At 39.6% G+C, this 17,647-nt stretch overlaps 2 protein-coding genes across 2 annotated transcripts; one reads left to right on the plus strand and one right to left on the minus strand.

Moving 5' to 3' along the window:
- Window positions 1-2,367: 2,367 nt before the first annotated feature.
- GCG54_00015238 (Long-chain-fatty-acid--CoA ligase FadD13) lies at window positions 2,368-3,867 on the minus strand (the record flags this gene model as incomplete). The annotated part of the gene is made up of 1 exon (XM_045415051.1): window positions 2,368-3,867. One exon carries the CDS (start codon window positions 3,865-3,867, stop codon window positions 2,368-2,370), a length of 1,500 nt encoding a protein of 499 aa, XP_045256082.1.
- A 1,259-nt stretch (window positions 3,868-5,126) lies between these two features.
- GCG54_00015239 (Highly reducing polyketide synthase FUM1) lies at window positions 5,127-12,016 on the plus strand (the record flags this gene model as incomplete). The annotated part of the gene is made up of 9 exons (XM_045415052.1): window positions 5,127-5,683; window positions 5,739-6,183; window positions 6,251-6,319; window positions 6,371-6,494; window positions 6,551-6,663; window positions 6,715-7,162; window positions 7,224-7,667; window positions 7,723-11,060; window positions 11,126-12,016. 9 exons carry the CDS (start codon window positions 5,127-5,129, stop codon window positions 12,014-12,016), a joined length of 6,429 nt encoding a protein of 2,142 aa, XP_045256083.1.
- Window positions 12,017-17,647: the final 5,631 nt, after the last annotated feature.

Raw genomic sequence — 17,647 nt, forward strand, 5'->3', positions numbered from 1 at the left:
TTTTCCCTACTAGAGGAAGTAACCTACTAACTATATAAGTAATAATAACTAGAGTTATCACAATACATTAATTCCCTTATTATTATCTATACGATTAAATGCCTATAAATGCTCAGGATTATCACCTTTTATCATAACATAAGCCCATCTATAACCCTATACTATATAGGCGCATATACCACGCCCCTGAATACGCTTATACCTATGCTAATAATAATTACTTATATAGTTATTTAGAAGGTAGTTATTATAATATTTATAGCCTATTAAGTAGTTAATATACTAAATATAGAGTTATACCCCTCCCCTAATATTTTAAAACAGTTAGGAAGTAATTTAAAACTAGTTCTAAAATACTTACTTTATATTCTATAATTATAAATTAATAAAAATCTAATTAGTTATAATAAGTAGTATACTTCTTAAAGTAAACTATTACTCTATATACCTAACTATATATAAATATACTAATTAGTAAAGTAATTTAGAATAAATTATTAAAGTAATATCTTTTATACCTTACTACTTTTTTATATATAATCTCTTAGTAAGCTTATACTATTATATTTTATTATAATTATATAAGTTTAGAAATAACTTTAGAGTAATTCTAAAACACTTATATTTAGTTATTAAGAGAGTATACTTTCCTACTTATATATATATATATAGTATATTTATAAAGTATATTTTAGAGGTATATAGATATAGTAGCCTTCTAAGCTACTATTTATTTATAGTAATACTAAAGCTATAATATAATTAGTTATATATTAATCCCTAATTAATCTAAAATTACTTATGCTAATAAATAGGTTTTTAAGTTATTTTTTATTTAGTATCTAAATATTAAGTATATATAATACCTCTTCTTTATTTATATTTAGGTATAGAGGAAATCTAAAAATCTAAATTAATTCTAAAGTAGTTATTAATATTATATTATTAATTTAAAGGTAGTTCTAGGTATTTAGTTCTATTAAAACTAAAATTAATAATATTTTAGTAGGTAGATAATCCTCTTTAATTTAGAATAGATTTAAAGTTACTCTTAAATTATTTCTAGAATAGATCTTATTTAAAGTTAAGCTTAAATATTTTTAGACTTTTAATACTACTATATAATTACTAAGTCTTTAACTACTTTATCCTTAATATTAGGGATAATAATAATAAGCCTAAGAGGAATAGAAAAGATTTAAAAAGTAGCTATATTAAATAGGAATAATTTAGAATTAATTAGGGAGTAATTATAATAGATTTATATAATTTATAATATTAGAGGTATAAGAGGGAAACTCTAATATTCTAAGTTATTATCTAACTAGAGGGGTAAGATAACCTAACTAGCTAAGTAATTTTTATAAAGTAGGCCTCTTACCTAGTTAAGCTAATATAGTTAAGTAAGCCCCCTCCCCCTCTAGTTAGTTTACCCCCTAACTGTTTTAGATACACAGCTTCAGGCGAAGTAGACAAGTTCATGGTCAGAAGAGCAAGCTGGTGTTAGAGCTTCAGTGACGACGACTTCTTAGTGCATTACGGCTGTAGCTGGCCGTTGAAGTCGGTGATAAGCGTTTTGCGGTGGGTTACATAGCGATGCTGCTCAGCTGTCGGCCGGTAAGCACTTGTCTCTGAGTGACAGGCGTTGGCTGAACGTCGCCGTGCTGATTGGCTTTCTCTTGTCTTACCACCCTCTTGTCAGGCGGAACGGGTCGCTGGATTTAGAAAGCTGACCAAAAGTAGTAAACGCTTTCTGCGCCGGATTTGCGCATGGTGCCTTGGGGCACAGTCAGACTTCTCAATCCATCCTTCGGGAATCCTCTCAGGGTGCATCCCAAATCGCTGTACTGAACCAGACATCGAGCGCGACCCTTCCCCACAATTTGACACTCGCCGATTGGTGGATGGATGATGTAAGAACTTACCATAGGCAATCAAAGATTGGCAACCTCTAGGACTTCCATGCTCGTCAAAATCGTAGGTTTCCAGGAGGTTTACTAGGCTGGCTGAAGCCGCAACATTGGTGTCACACGACCTAGGTCTCAGTTCGGCATCGACGTCCAGATCCACAACGACAATCAACGTCCAGCGCCGATGGTTTAGTAGTAAAATTCTCCGTTGCCATCAAGCAGCGTCGGGGAGCCGGGGGTTCGATTCCCCCTCGGCGCAATCTTTTGCTCCTGGCCTCATTTGAATTGAACTGATATGTTATCGTGTGTGGGAATACTTGTTGCCCTTGAAACAAGCACGTACTTGAGTTTCTGCCTGACTTTATTTAGCTGAGCGCCCGAGGTTAATTCAGCCTTAAGGTCACTTTCACCTTGTACAGATCGTGAACAACTCCAAATTCTTGTTCAAATATCTCACTTAGAGTCTAGATACAGTATCTTCGCTAAGAAGGTACTTCATAACCTTTCCAGACCCTGTCCTCGGTAGTCCGTTCACGAAAATGAACTCCTTTGGTATCTTGAATCGCGCAATGCGAGATTGGCAATGCATAACCATGTCCGTATGGAGGACTCCAGATCCAGACGAGGTGACAACATACGCCCGCCCAGCTTCACCCCAAGTCTCATCAGGAACTCCAACCACAGAGGCCTCCAAAATATCGGGATGCTCAATCAGAACCGTCTCAACCTCCGCTGGGTAGACATTCTCACCTCCAGAGATGAACATGTGTTTCCGCCTATCGACAAGAAAAATGAAGCCATCCTCGTCTACCCATCCAAGGTCACCTGTCCGGAACCATCCATCTGGTGTCAAACTCGCGATATCTTCTTCCACATTGTTCCAGTAAATCGGAGTTGAGAAATCCCTAGATACGAGAACCTCTCCCATGGCCCTTGGTGGTAGTGGCTCACCCTCGTCATCAACAACGCGAATAGAAGTCAACGGACCTGGATGACCCACAGAGCCAGCTTTCTTGATGATCATCTCGGGAGAAAGCGGCATACCAGATATCGTTCCCATCTCTGTTGAACCATACCCATCAACCATACAAATGCCTTGGTCAAGCCACCACTTGATGCGCGCCGGGGGGTTGGGAGCACCTCCCGTGAAGAGGGCTTTGAGGGTGAGCCATGCTGATGGGTCAAAGTTGACTGCTCTACTTAGCGCCTCCGCCATCTGAGGGACACAGAAGTAATGTGTGATTCCAAGTTGAGGATCACTCAGACGGCGATTGGTCGCTTCAGGGTTGAATCTCGGGGACACGAGCAGCGTGCCGCCTCGCATTAGAGGCGGCCAGATCTGCGCAATGAGACCCATGAAATGGAACATCGGCCCGTCACAGAGGAAGACGCATCCCGTATCGGCTTCTGTCAAAACGCTGAAGTCGACAGTGGTAGCCAGTATGGACTGAGCAGTCAGAATCACACCCTTCGGCGTGCCCGACGTTCCAGAAGTGTAAAGAATAATGCTCGTCTGCTGTGACGACCTTGATTGGAGTCGGTGTTTGGGGTCTGCATTATCGACCTCCTCACAGAATCTAGAAAATTCAATGTGGCGGCAGTCAAGAGGTAGCGCGGGTGGGTCTCGATCTGTAAAAATGATTGTTGGCGTGCAGTCATCCAACAGCTTAGAAAGCTCGGGCTGGGCCAGGCGCCAATTGAGGGGAACGAAGATGGCTCCAAGCCTCATCAAGGCCTGTTGAAGTATGATCTGATGAACGCTGTTGATGCACACGGTGGCAACCCTGTCACCGGCCTCGACGGCGTATGCGGACAAGACTGTGATTGCGCGCTGTATGTCGGAGTTGAGTTCCGCATACGTCCATCTTCGGTTGGTTGCGAGATCGATGCAGGCCAGGCTGGCCGGCCGTAAACGTGCATGCAGCAGGACAGGGTCTGGCGCGAAGAGACCAGCCATTTTCTTTGCGGGAATCGGCAAAGTAGGAGAGCCCGGTGTGTTGGTTCGGGCGCGCTTTGTCAAAGGGAAGATCCGCTTCGGTGAGCGTCTGCTGAAGAACCAGACGCCGGGCGAGGGTGGATATTTTGGGTCGATCACCCGAATCAACCGAATCTTGATAACGCCTCGGCTGAAAGATGGTATGAACAGGTGCGTTCCAATGATAGTCATAAGGGTGTAGAGATGACTGAGAATGAAGAAGAGTAAGCCCTGAGCCAACGGCCCAAATATACCTCATCAGCTAGCGGCAAGGCAGATAGGTGTTTCTGAACGTCGCCGTGTCTTCGGAGCTGTTTCCATTTTCTTCATTCTCTGCCTTGCAGCCGATGAAGAATTTGACGAATGCGAAGAAATGAATAGCCAACATCGTGCAGCCCTTCCGGAATGCGGAGCCCCGGGGAGCCAGCTTCGTGCTGCCAACATGCACGTTGGTGGTGTGGTGTGTGTGGAGAACACAGACAGCGTACCTCAATTTTGCTGCGCCGTTAAAAGTCGCAATCCTTCAAAATCCTACTGACCTGTGTCTTGCATTGACGCTAGATCAGATATGTACGCTTTTATTTTGGGCAATCTGCTCGGGGGCCCAATAGATCGTGAGAGAGACACTCTCTGCGCTAGACTTGCCAATATGACCTGCACATTACGCCTCGGCAGCCAAGATTTGCAGAACCCTCAGCCAAATGGCTGACTTCCCGGAATCGTCATAGAATGCGTGACATGATCTGACCTAAGAATGGAGAAAGCCACAGCTTCTCGTTGGTATGTCGTCCAAACGATTGGTTGAGGCACATGTTCCTGCTGCGCCGCTGCAGCTGAACTTCTCCTTTGAGATGAATGGGTGCCTGGGATTGCATGCAGTGATGCGAAGTTGATGATCCGCACCTGGTGAAGAGGTGCAGTGACTAGGAGAGACATGGGCGGAACTTCGGTGTATCGCGATGTCTGTCTCCATCATTGCCGCTAACCGCAGACCCCCAGGTAAGACTTTTCTTCCATTGGTCTGCTCGGTTCTGACGAAGTCCAAACCGTTTTGAGGCTCCGGCATAATAAGATAAAGTGTGCAAGAGTTCTTCGCGGGTGGTGTCGTGTGATCCTTCGGCACTTCCAAAGTTCCAAACATATTACTCACATATCTCTGCGCTCAATACTGGACCAACGCCTAAATTCAGTCATCAATCGGCATTACAGGAGAATCGGGACTTCTGTACAACTTGAACAGCATGGGGACGAAATCTGACTCTTCAAGGCCTGTACCCGCTGATGATCAAGGTACAGCAGCGGGACTCTATGAGCCAATCGCTATTATCGGCATGGGAGTACGGCTCCCTGGACATGTTCATACCCCAGCAGACTACTGGGACCTTCTAGTCAATGGCAGAAGTGGACGGTGCCGCGTTCCAAAGAGTCGATACAATGTTGAAGCCTGGTATGGTCCGGGCAGACCCAACCATGTCCCAACGGAGTTTGGCTACTTCCTCGAGGAACTGAATCTAGCACATGTGGATCCCAGCTTCTGGTCTTTCACTAAACAGGAAGCTGAGCGCATGGATCCGCGACAGCGACTCTTTCTTGAAGTTGCTTACGAGGCTCTTCAAAGTTCAGGTGACACAAAGTTCAGGGGTGCCGATGTTGGTGTCTATGTTGGCACCATGGGCGACGACTGGAGTCAGCTCGAGTCTCGCGACGAGCAGAGCCTCGAGCAGGTTCGGCCTGATGTATATGGAGATTATATCCTTGCAAACAGAGCCTCGTACGAGTTCGACTTGACCGGACCGAGGTGAGTCCAACACCTCGAGCCTTTATGAACTATCTGAGCTAACACTCAAGCTCAGTGTTGTGGTCCGCACCGCTTGTTCTGCCTCTCTTGTTGCACTGCATATGGCATGCAGAGACCTGCATGGAGGCGATTGCACTTCTGCCATAGTCGGTGGCGTCAACCTCATTCTTACTCCAAAGGATACGACAGTCATGCATCAACAGGGTGTACTGTCTCCGTTGGGTTCTTGTAAAAGCTTTGACGCCGAAGCTGATGGCTTTGCAAGAGGAGAAGGCGTTTCTGCAGTCTACATTAAGAAGCTTTCGGATGCCGTACGGGATGGCGACCCCATCCGGGCGGTCATTCGGTCTACATGTCTGTCCGGCAATGGGAGAACCCCGGGTCTTACCACACCAAGTTCCCAAAGTCATGAGAGACTGATGAGACGAGGGCATCGGATAGCTGGTATTACGGACTTGTCGAAGACTGCGATGGTTGAGTGCCATGGAACTGGAACCTCTGTAAGTCACATTGCTATAACATTCTGAGTATGAAAGTGTCGAGTTGACGATCTTGGGTAACCTGTAGGTTGGCGACCCTATTGAGGTCGGCGCGGTTGCCAACATCTGGGGAGATCACGGCATCTACATCGGATCGGTCAGCTAAACGTGGTCATAGAGTAACGTCTGATACTGATATCAGCCTTAGGTCAAACCCAATATTGGTCATGGCGAAGGTGCGTCGGGGTTATCCAGCATCATTAAAATGGTACTAGCATTGGAAAAATCGACAATCCCACCTAATATCAACTTCACGACGCCGAATGCAGGAAGTAAGCTCATTCCATGCAAGAATCAAGACGTTATAGATGCTGATATGTGAATCTAGTTTCATGGGAACGCGCTAAACTGAAGGTGCCAACAACATCTTTGCCTTGGCCATCAGACAGACTCGAGCGAGCTTCTGTCAACAGTTTTGGGATAGGCGGCTCTAATGCTCACGTCAGTAGTTACATGTCAAATCTTTCGGTGGGATTCTTACCGTGAATCTAGGTTTTACTTGAGTCCGCTGCCTGCTTTGGCGTGCAATCCTCTCGCCGTGTTCACGGCCAGAACCTCAGAACTTCCAACCATCGTCTTCTCACCTTTTCTGCGCGCCATATAGACTCGGTCAGTCGTTTAGCATCAGATGTCGAACGATATCTGGATCGAAAATCTCGACTCCTGGGAGATGTGGCCTGGTCTCTAAACACTCGACGCGAGGCCCACGCGCATCGCGCATTCTGTGTAACAGACGGCAATGGCCCTTTCCAGATGTCCTCGATAGCCAAGCGAAACAATGATCCGCCAAGCTTGATTTGGGTGTTCACAGGACAGGGAGCTCAATGGGCTCAGATGGGGAAAGAGCTGCTTCAGCAGAACGTTCTAGTTCAACAGACTATCAGTCGCCTGGACAGCGTGCTGGCAAGCCTGTCAGATCCCCCGCAATGGAAATTGCAAGGTATCTTTTCGTCTTGAAATTGGACACGCTCCGATGCTGATCAAATCAGATCTACTTCTAGCACCTAAAGAGCAGAGTAGACTTGCCGAGGCAGAATTCTCGCAGCCATGTCTTGTTGCCATCCAGGTCGCTCTTGTAAATTTGCTCAGGTCCTGGGGTGTCACACCCGATGCCGTCGTTGGACACTCTTCGGGAGAAACCGCGGCCGCTTATGCAAGTGGAGCAATCACAGCTGAAGATGCCATTCGCATCGCATACCACCGAGGTCAGATTACCCTGCTCATTAAAGCCGCCCACAAAGGCTCCATGGCCGCAGTCGGACTTGGTCGAAGTCAGGTTCGGAAGTTCCTCCGCCCAGGTGTTATGATCGGCTGTGAGAACTCACCCGCCAGCGTGACGTTGTCTGGTGAGGCAGATGTGCTTGAGGACGTGATAAAAGACATCATGGCCGAACACCCTGGAGTGCTAGCACGGAGCCTTCATGTTGAGTGCGGGTACCATTCGCGTGAGTTGAATGCTCCTTACTTTTTCCCAGCCACACTGACAGATTTACCCGGCAGAACATATGCAAGCAGCAGAGCTGGACTTTACACAACGATTGAACGGGTGGTTGCAGCCAAATCAACCGAACATCCCATTTTATTCGTCGGTTACAGGCACACTCAACAACGACATGTCTCATTCATACTGGGTGCGAAACGTTGTCTCTCCAGTTCTATTCAGCACAGCAGTTGAGTCTGTCCTCGACGATTTCAAGGCGGCAACTTTCGTCGAGATAGGTCCACACTCGGCCCTAGCTGGCCCTATACGGCAGATCTTACACGCCAAGGGTCGGATCGCTCAGTATGTCCCGACCTTAGTCCGCAACCAGGATGCGATATCCTGTGTTTTGAAGACCGCAGGAGGGCTTTGGTCAATCGGCGCCAAGATTGATCTTGCCGCAGTAACACCGTCTGGGGAGTTTCTGACAGATCTACCGACATACCCTTGGCACTATGACAAAGAGTATTGGGTCGAGAGCAGATTTTCTCGATCCTGGCGTCTACGCAGGTTTGACCATCACGAGCTGTTGGGCACTCGAGTTGAGGAGATCTCCGATGCTTGTCCTGCCTGGAGGTGCAATCTCAGAGTCGAGGATGTTCCGTGGATCCGAGACCATATGATTCTCGGAGAAAACGTATTTCCTGCAGCAGGATTTGTGTCCATGATCGGGGAAGCGTTGAAGCAGTTGAAAGGGTCCGTCAACTACACCCTCGGGCATGTCACGTTTGATTCAGCTTTGGTGCTGAACGACCGTCCAGTCGAGCTCGTCACTGTTCTCAATCCACCACCGCCCACGCCTTACCTGGATTCGGAATGGTATGAGTTCTCGATCTCTTCGTTGAGTGAAGGCAGCGACAACTGGGTCAGACATGTCACGGGCGAGTGCAAAGCCGGCTCTGATTGCGGCCACCAAGCTCCAGAAGTTGTGAAACTTCCACGAAAGGTCTCCTTGGATTCCTTCTACAGTACCTGGAAGAGATTTGGACTTAAATACGGTGCCAGGTTCCGCAACCTTGCCGATGCTAGCTCCCATGTTACCGAACCGACAGCCATTGCATCTCTACAAACGGATTTATCGGACTACGAAATGGCATCCTACGCCATTCACCCCACAGCTCTTGATTCGAGCATGCATTTTGCGATGGTCGCATCATGTCGCGGTCTTACCAAAAACTTCAAGCAGATGGCAATTCCTACATACATCGAGGAATTGTATGTTAGCAGACCATCCGGAAAGATACACCTCGAAGCGACAGCGACCGAGAACTCCTCGATGAAATCATCAAGCTACATCACCGGAGTGTCGGACGGTGAAACTGTCATTGACATCAGAGGTCTTGAGGTAGAGCCTGTTGCCGGTAGCTCTGCCCACCAGACCGAGGATCCCCATGCCGGCGCTATGGTAGAATGGAAACTCGACGTTGACTTCCTAGACCCTACTCATATTGTTCGCCACCAGGACCTTGGTTCTTGCACCGGAAACCTGGAAAAGCTGGTGTTAGCATGTATTGTGGAGTCAAGAGGGCAATTACAGTTCCTCCCGGCAACGCAACCACACTTCGTCGACTTTAAGAGCTGGCTGGATGCAACATACCGACAGATGGTGGCTGGAGAACACCAAGATTCTGCCAGTTCATTTGATATCGCAAGGTCCACTCCTCAGTTGAGGCAGGTGTTCATTGCAGACATGCTAGAAGCTTGCAAGGGCACACCTACGGAAAACCTCGCGCTGGCAATCCATCATGTGTACATGAATGCTGCGTCGTGCTTCAGTGGCAGGCCCGACGCTATCAAAGCTATCGATTCTGCTTCCACAATGGCTCGAGCAGCGGAGATTCTCTGCGACATAGATCTTACATCTTTCCTTCAACTTTTGGGTCACAAGAGGCCGAACATGAACGTTTTGCACATCGGTGGTTCCAATGACACTGCCGCTACCATCAACAAGATATTGTCAGCTCTATCATCTGATAGCTATGGCCACCGTCTGTACGGAAACTACGTCTATGCCTGCACATCATCAAAATCTTCCACTCCGGTGCAAGACTGTTTACGAAATTTCCCTGCGGCCAAGAACAGTAACCTCAATACTGATGTCGACTTAACATCCCAGGGACTCAGCAACGAGTCATTTGATGTGATTCTTGTTTTTGATGTAGGATTATCTTCGAGAACCAACTTGAAAAAGATACGCAAATTGCTGAAGTCTACGGGGCGATTAATACTCGGGCAGCCAAATTCAACATCAAGAGCTCTCCAATATGTCACGGGCCTTGTACCACAATCGAATTCGTTGTCAGAGAATCTGGAACAAGAACTTGACCTTCGAGATCAGCTGCAGCATACGGGCTTCGATGTCAGTTCGGCCGCTACGGTCTTGGGCGATTATTCACGCCTGACCATCGCCCGCCCGTTCTTGGACCACTGGAAGACCGACCGAATCAGCATCATCTGCGAGGATCCAGCCCATCATTTTGTCAGAGACGCAACGGAAGCTCTTCGTGGGCTCGGTGTAGATCTTGACTGCGTCGCCCTGGGCGAGGAACTGCCATGGGGACAGCCAGTCGTGTGCCTTTTGGATCTTGAAGGCCCTTTCATCCATGGAATGTCACAGCAAGGATGGGAAGATCTCAAGAAGACCATTCTTTCGGCACAAGATGAGAAGGTGCTGTGGGTGACCGGGGCTTGCCAAATCGAATGCATGGATCCGAATTATTCCCTGGTATTGGGCCTCGCCCGAACTCTTCGAAAGGAACTTGCGATGGATTTTGTTACCTTGGAGCTCGAGTCATTTGACGCCAATGGCTGGAAAGCTATGCATACCATCCTCAACAGCTTCGGACAGCGTATCGCTGGAGGTGACGTGGATCCAGAGTCGGAGTACGTTTTTTCACAAGGCTTGCTTCACATTAGTCGCTTCCATTCAGTCGAAGTCTCGAAGCTCTTGCAAGAGCCGAGTGAAGCCTCCAGTGAAGAGATTCGGGGTCACGAAGGGCTTTCTCAAGTGTCTGAGACCGACGTGTTAGACAACTGCCGTCTCCCAGCCAGCTCATTAATACCGTCCATGACCTGCCGCTCGGATCGAACCTATGTTTTTGTCGGTGGACTCGGCGGACTCGGCCAGGCCACGGCAAGATTTCTTGTCGAGCAAGGAGCCAGAGAGCTCATTTTCTTTTCGAGGTCAGCTGAGCAGTCGGCTAAGAATCATCCTGAGTATTTTGAAGAACTGAGGGCTCTCGGATGTATTGTCCAAGCGATCTCTGGGACTGTCAATGCCATGGACGACGTAACGAGAATGGTTCACTCAGCAAACCGTCCGATCGCTGGGTTGCTGCAAGCAGCCATGGTTCTCCAGGTATGCTTACCCTTCGTATTTTCAATGCCGCTAAAAGTGATCGAAACTGACAACCTACACTACAGGATACCAACATCACCGACATGACCTTTGAACAGTGGCGAACAACAGTTGACCCGAAGGTGCAGGGGACTTGGAATCTCCACAATGCTTTGCAGCAGTACCAAAGCGAGCCCCTTGACTTCTTCTTCCTTTTCAGTTCGCTCTCGGGTCTTGGAGGCCAGATCGGCCAGGCAAACTATGCGGCAGGAAACGCGTTCCTTGACGCCTTCGTGCAGTATCGCCACTCTAAGGGACTGGCTTGCTCAGTTCTCGACATTGGCATCATGGAAGATATTGGTGTCTTAGCGAGGGAGCAGAATCGTCTTGAAGCCCTTCGGGCGACGAAGCAACATTGCCTGCACGAACAGGACCTTCTCGATGCTTTGGAGTTGATGATCAGACGGTCTCAGCCAGTATCCGGAGAAGAGACTAACGCCATACAAAACCTCAGTGGCTTCTCAAGTCGCGGTCAAGTTGCCGTCGGCATGAGGTCATCAGCCATGTCCAGCAACCGAAACGGATGGCAGAAAGACCCACGCTCAGGATTCCTGTCGAATACAGGACTGACGGGAAGAACTGAGAAAAAGGAGAAAGAGGGAATCACTTTGAAGGATTTCTTGAGAAGAAGTCACCTGGATCCGTCGCATCTTGAATCAGACAATGCAAGGGCATTTCTGGCTAAAGAGATTGGTGGGGCGTTGCAGGGTTTTGGCATGAGAGAGGATGAAGAGGTTGATCTGTCACGACCCTTGCAGACGGACTCTTTGGTGACGGTGGAGCTCCGCAACTGGATCCGGCAGAAGATGGGCGTTTCTTTAACAGTCGTGGAGTTGCGGAGTGCGGAGAGTATTTTTGCATTGGGGGAAATGGCTGCAGCTAGGCTTTTGACTGTGGACGACAGGAACACACACTGAGTTTCTCTTGAAGCCATTTTCCATGTACGATACAACCAGGCTCAACTAGGGCTCACTTAGAATTTATCCGTAACATCCAAAATGGAATGATCCTCATACATCGCCATTGTTTAGCTGTGTTAGGAACGACGTAAGTCATACCGCAACTGTGAATGCAGACAATTAACGAGGGGCTCTATATCATACTTTCTGGCGCAATTGAGATTCTTGTCAAGACGGGCTTTACTACGTTCTTTCACTGACTCGAGATACCACTAGCAATCTGAGAATGATAACGGTCCCCGCAGTTTCAGTCGAGATTACATAATACATTTAGACTTCAAATTACCTATACTATAGATACCTATAGGTACCTATCTAAATAGGTTAAGTTATAGGTATACTTAGAATATAAGTAGATAAGTTTACTAAGTATATAAGTAGATATTAATCTAAGTATAAATAAAGATTCTACTTATACTTATAAATTAAAGGTATATACCTTCTAATAGATATAATAAGGTATTATACTAACTATTTTATTAATTATATAAAATTTAATTTATTAGTAATATAAGTTACCTATTTTAAAAGAAGTAAGTTTATATTATAATAATTATTATAATAATTTTATAAAAATTATTTCTATATTTAAATACTCTTTATATAATATAGTTATACTTTTATTACTAAATTCTTAAAATAATCTATTTAAACTAAGCTATTCTTTACTATATAGTCTTATAACTATCTTATTCTACTATTATCTATTAAATCTAAGTTATAATTTTATTCTTATTAATTTAAAAATAGTTATCTATCTATTCTTAAAGAGTATTATAAAATACTAAATTATTATTATTAAGTTAATATATAATATCTCTTACTACCTTTTTAAGAGTATTAGTTAATTTAGTTTTAAAATCTTCTTTATTAAAGATTTTAAGATACTTAAAACTATTAAGATTATAGCTATTAAGTTTATAGTTATAACGCAGCCCCCCTGCAAAAAGACTATAGCAAAATTCACCCTATATATAGGTATAATTTTAGAAATACTATATAAGCACTTTAACTTATACCTTCTACTAGTTAAGGAAAATAGTATAGAAACCCTATATATTCTTATTAGCAAGTAAACCCTCTAAATATTATAAAGTTAAACGTATACCTTAGCTAAATAGACTAGCAGAATAGTAATAGCACTAGCTACATAGCGTAGAGCTAGTAGCAGTAGCGCTACACATAGCAAGGCCGATCATATTAGGGCTAAATAGGTCACTAAGGCTCTTATAGCTTAGCGATAGCTTCACTAAACCTTCTAGTAAGGTGAATACTACTATAAGAGAGATAACTCCTTAACTAAAGAGGTTATCCTAAGAGGTTCTTATAGCTAAAAGTATAAAAACTCTACTACTATAGGTAAAGCTTTATACCTTTCCCTCTTCCTCTTCCTCACCCTATAGCTTATAATAAATCCTTTATAATATTTACACTATATAAAATACTTAAGTTTACTAAGTATAAGCTAAGTAGCACTCTTATCTCTATAAATAATATATAACATATCTAGAATAACTTTAAAGTTTAACCTTAGTATACTTAATAAGAAGCTCCTATTTAAAGAATAATCTAAAGAAGACTAAAAGTATATTATCCTAATAGCCCTATTAATAAGCCTCTTAGAAGCCCCTATAGGTAGTAATATTATCCCTCTCACTAAGAAAGCTTTAGATAATATTAACATAAAGTTTAACTATATCCTTAGCTACCTTAATAAGTAGGACTTCTTCTCTAAAGTACTTAAGGGTACTAAAGAGGATATAAGCCTCATATAAAGCTTATTAGTAAGTACGCCTTATGCTAACTAATAGAGAGAGTGTTACTAACAACAGTATAGCTATAAAGGCGTTAGCTAGCTTAATTAAATAAGAAGAGAATAATAGTAATAACTTAATAATAGATAGCAAAGCAGTAATAAAGATGGTGTTTAATAGTAGCGTAGGTGATATGCGAGAGAGAGGATAGGTTAATAGTTTAATAGTCAGTAATTAAGTAATTAAGTAATCATAAACTATATTATTATTAAAGTGAAGTTAAAGATCGTAATATTATCTAGTATGACGTGTATATATAAGTGCAGCTATAGTTAGGAGAGGGATATAGTTAGAGACTATAATCATATAACTAAAAGCTATATATATTATTAGGAGGCGTAAAGTTAGGAGGTCTATCGCTCTAAGTAGGTAAAAATCACTATAAACAGCTAAAAGCTAAGATTATAGCTATATCTAATAGTCTCTTCTTTATTATTATTACTTATTATATTACTACTAATAAGGTTTTCTTTATAGTTAGTAGGAGCTTAAAAGTTTTTAATATAGTTATTAGTAGTTTTAGTATTTTACTTTAAGTTATTAATAATTTTAATATTTTTAGTAGAGATATTATTAAGCTAAGCTATTCCCTTAGTAGTATTAATAGTATTAAGATTTCTAATAGAAATATTATTAAACTTAATATCTTTAAACTAACTAAATATCTATAGAGGAGTATCCTTAAATATCTTATTACTCTTATAATAGGAGCTAATAGAAGAAATTAAGTTTTTATAATTAGTTCTTCTCTTCTTCTTTAGTTTTAGTATAATTTATCTTATTATAATTCTCTTTCTCTTTTTTATAATATCTTACTCTTTTTTATTACCTTTCTTAAAAGAGGTTTTCTAACTTATTTATTTATATTAAATAATAAAATTTAGTTTTAAAGTATCTTTAATTATAAAATAGAATTAAGTATCTTTAATATTTTTCTACTATTACTTAATTTTATTAGAATAATCTAAATAAATATAAGTAGAATAAAATAATAGAATAGAAATAGAATTTAGTACCTTTTATAGTATTACTAAGCTATAAGTATCCTATACCTTAAGATATTATATAAATCTTCTTAATAAAGTTAATATCTATAGGTTTAATAATAACCTTCTTAGTATAAATAGCTATATATAAAGTTATTAGAAATAAGTTAGTAAAAGAATAGAAAGTAAATAAATAAATATATTTTTAAATATAGTTACTAAGGTTATTTTAATAGCTTCTTAAAGAGTAGTAAGAGCTATTACTTATTAATAAGTTAGATTAGATTTACTAACCTATTTATCTATAATTTCTTTAATAAAGTACTAAAAAGGCGTTTTAGGAATAAAAGTACTATAGGAAGCTTAATATTAATAAATTTCCTATAAAGTATAATCTAAAGGATATTAATATTATAATAACTAAAATAAATTATAATAATCTAACTTACTTCTAAGTTTATAGTAGTAAGTAGGTATATACTTTCCTATAATATAGGTAGGGATCTTATAAATAATCTTCTAGTTAGTCTTCTTAGTAACTATAATAGTAATCTTATAACTATATTTATAAGTAGTTTACTTAAGCGTATTTTTAGTAGTATTTATACTAAATAATATAGTAAGTAAAGGTATTATAGATTTAAGATATTTAAAAGAAATTAGATTCTAAATAAGTAAAAATAAAGGAAATAGTAAAACTTATATAGCTAGTAGTAAAATAAACTAAATAAGATTATAATTATAATATATTATAGAGGAAAAATAAAGTAGAATATATAAAGTAATAGATATTAAAAAGAGGGGTTATAAATATATATCTAATAAGTAGTAAGAATAACTAACTTACTTATTACTATAATAATAGCTACCTACTTTATAGAAATTATATAATATACTAATATAATCGATATATCTATATTATATAAAATTAATTTTATATTTATTATTAATCTATCTTCCTACTATAATTAAAATATAATATATCTAAAATAAAGATAAATATCTCAGCCTCTAGCCGTTCATAGTGATTTTTACCTGCTTAGAGCGACAGACCCTCCTAACTCCGCGCCTCCTAACAATACACACAGCCTTTAGTCATATGATCCCTAACGACCTCCTAAGTCTCTAACCACATCCCTCTCCTAACTATAGCTGCACTTATATATGCACCACTAGACAACCTCACAATCTTTAACTTCACTTCAATAACAATATAGTTTATAATTACTTAATTACTTAATTACTATAGACTACTAAACTGNGAAGTTAAGTTTTACTAATTAAAATAGTATCTAAATATTAAGATAATATATATAAAGAAAATAATAATATAAGAATATTAAAATTAGGATTTCCTAAATAAAGTAGAGTAAGAAACTATAATCTAATAAATAAAGGTTTAAGTTTATTAAGATATATAAGTTCTCTTAGAAGAAGATATTTTAAAAATATTTATAAGAATTTAGAATAGAAAGTAGCTATTACTTAGCTTAATTTAACCCTTACTTTTTTTTATTTATTCTAATTATACTACTATAATTAATATCTTTACTAAATATTAAAGTTTAATCTAACTTTAAGATATTAAAAAGATCTATTTTAAAACTAAAGTATAAAATATAAATATCTTTTAATAGCTTATATAAAGTATTAACTAAGTTTAGAATAAATATTTATTAATCTTTTTTTACTCTATACTATATAAATATTTAAAGTTTAAAAACTAACTTTTATAATAATTAACTTTAATATATTATTAAGGATAATTATAAACTAAGTTAGGAGGATATACCTCTATATAAACTAATAGAGTTTAAATAAGATCTTTTAGTATAGTTTATAAATAATTTTAACTTTAAGATTAATAAATATAATAAAAGGGATATACTAAATAAGTATCTTTAGAATAAAATAAAAGTTATCCCTAAGGTTATTTAATATATAAGTATTTTATAACTCTTTTTCTTAAGTATTCTTATTAAAATCTTATAGTAAACCTTAGTTATTAGTTATTAATAATTTTAAGTAATATAACTTATAATACTTAACCTATTTTAGCTAAAGCTATTATATTTCTATTAATTCTTAGAGAAAATATAAGAGATTTTTAAAAAAAGCTAGTATTATAAAACTTAATAGGATTTTTCTATAAATATAGGACTTCTTTATACTTAAAGAAATATTCCTTCTCTTAGTCTTTTAGAGGTTTAATACTATAAAAATTAATAGAAAAAAAAAAAAAGGTTTTATAGAAAATAAACTAAATATAAAAATAGAAATAATAAGATATTTTAGAGAAGATATATAAAAATATAAAATCTAATAAGAGATTTTTAAGTTAATAGAATTTTAAAACTAAGTATATATAAGTTTTAAAAAGTTATCTTATTATAAACTATACTTATAACTAGTAATTCCTATTCTATATATTAATATAGAAATAGATCTAAGATATTTTTAGTAAAATTAAGAATAGTATAAAGAAGAATTAAATTAAACTTCTTAATCTTATTAGAATTTAGTATAATATTAATTAAATCTATACTACTAATATAGAGGTTCTAANAAATATAGTTTTATATTTCTATAGGTATAAGCTAGCCTTAATACCTCTCTAGCTTTAGATATTAATATTTATAAATTAATACCTTAAAGTATAAAATTAATTTAATAATAAAGTAATATTTTAAATATTTAGTTTCTCTTTTCTCTTAGATAAATAGAGTAGATAAATAAAACTTAATAGTAATAGAATAGATATTTATAAAAAAGTATAAAGTAGAATTTTT

This window comes from Colletotrichum gloeosporioides (genome assembly GCF_011800055.1).
Source record: "Colletotrichum gloeosporioides strain Lc1 chromosome Unknown consensus_124, whole genome shotgun sequence".
In the NCBI taxonomy this organism is placed as follows: domain Eukaryota; kingdom Fungi; phylum Ascomycota; class Sordariomycetes; order Glomerellales; family Glomerellaceae; genus Colletotrichum; species Colletotrichum gloeosporioides.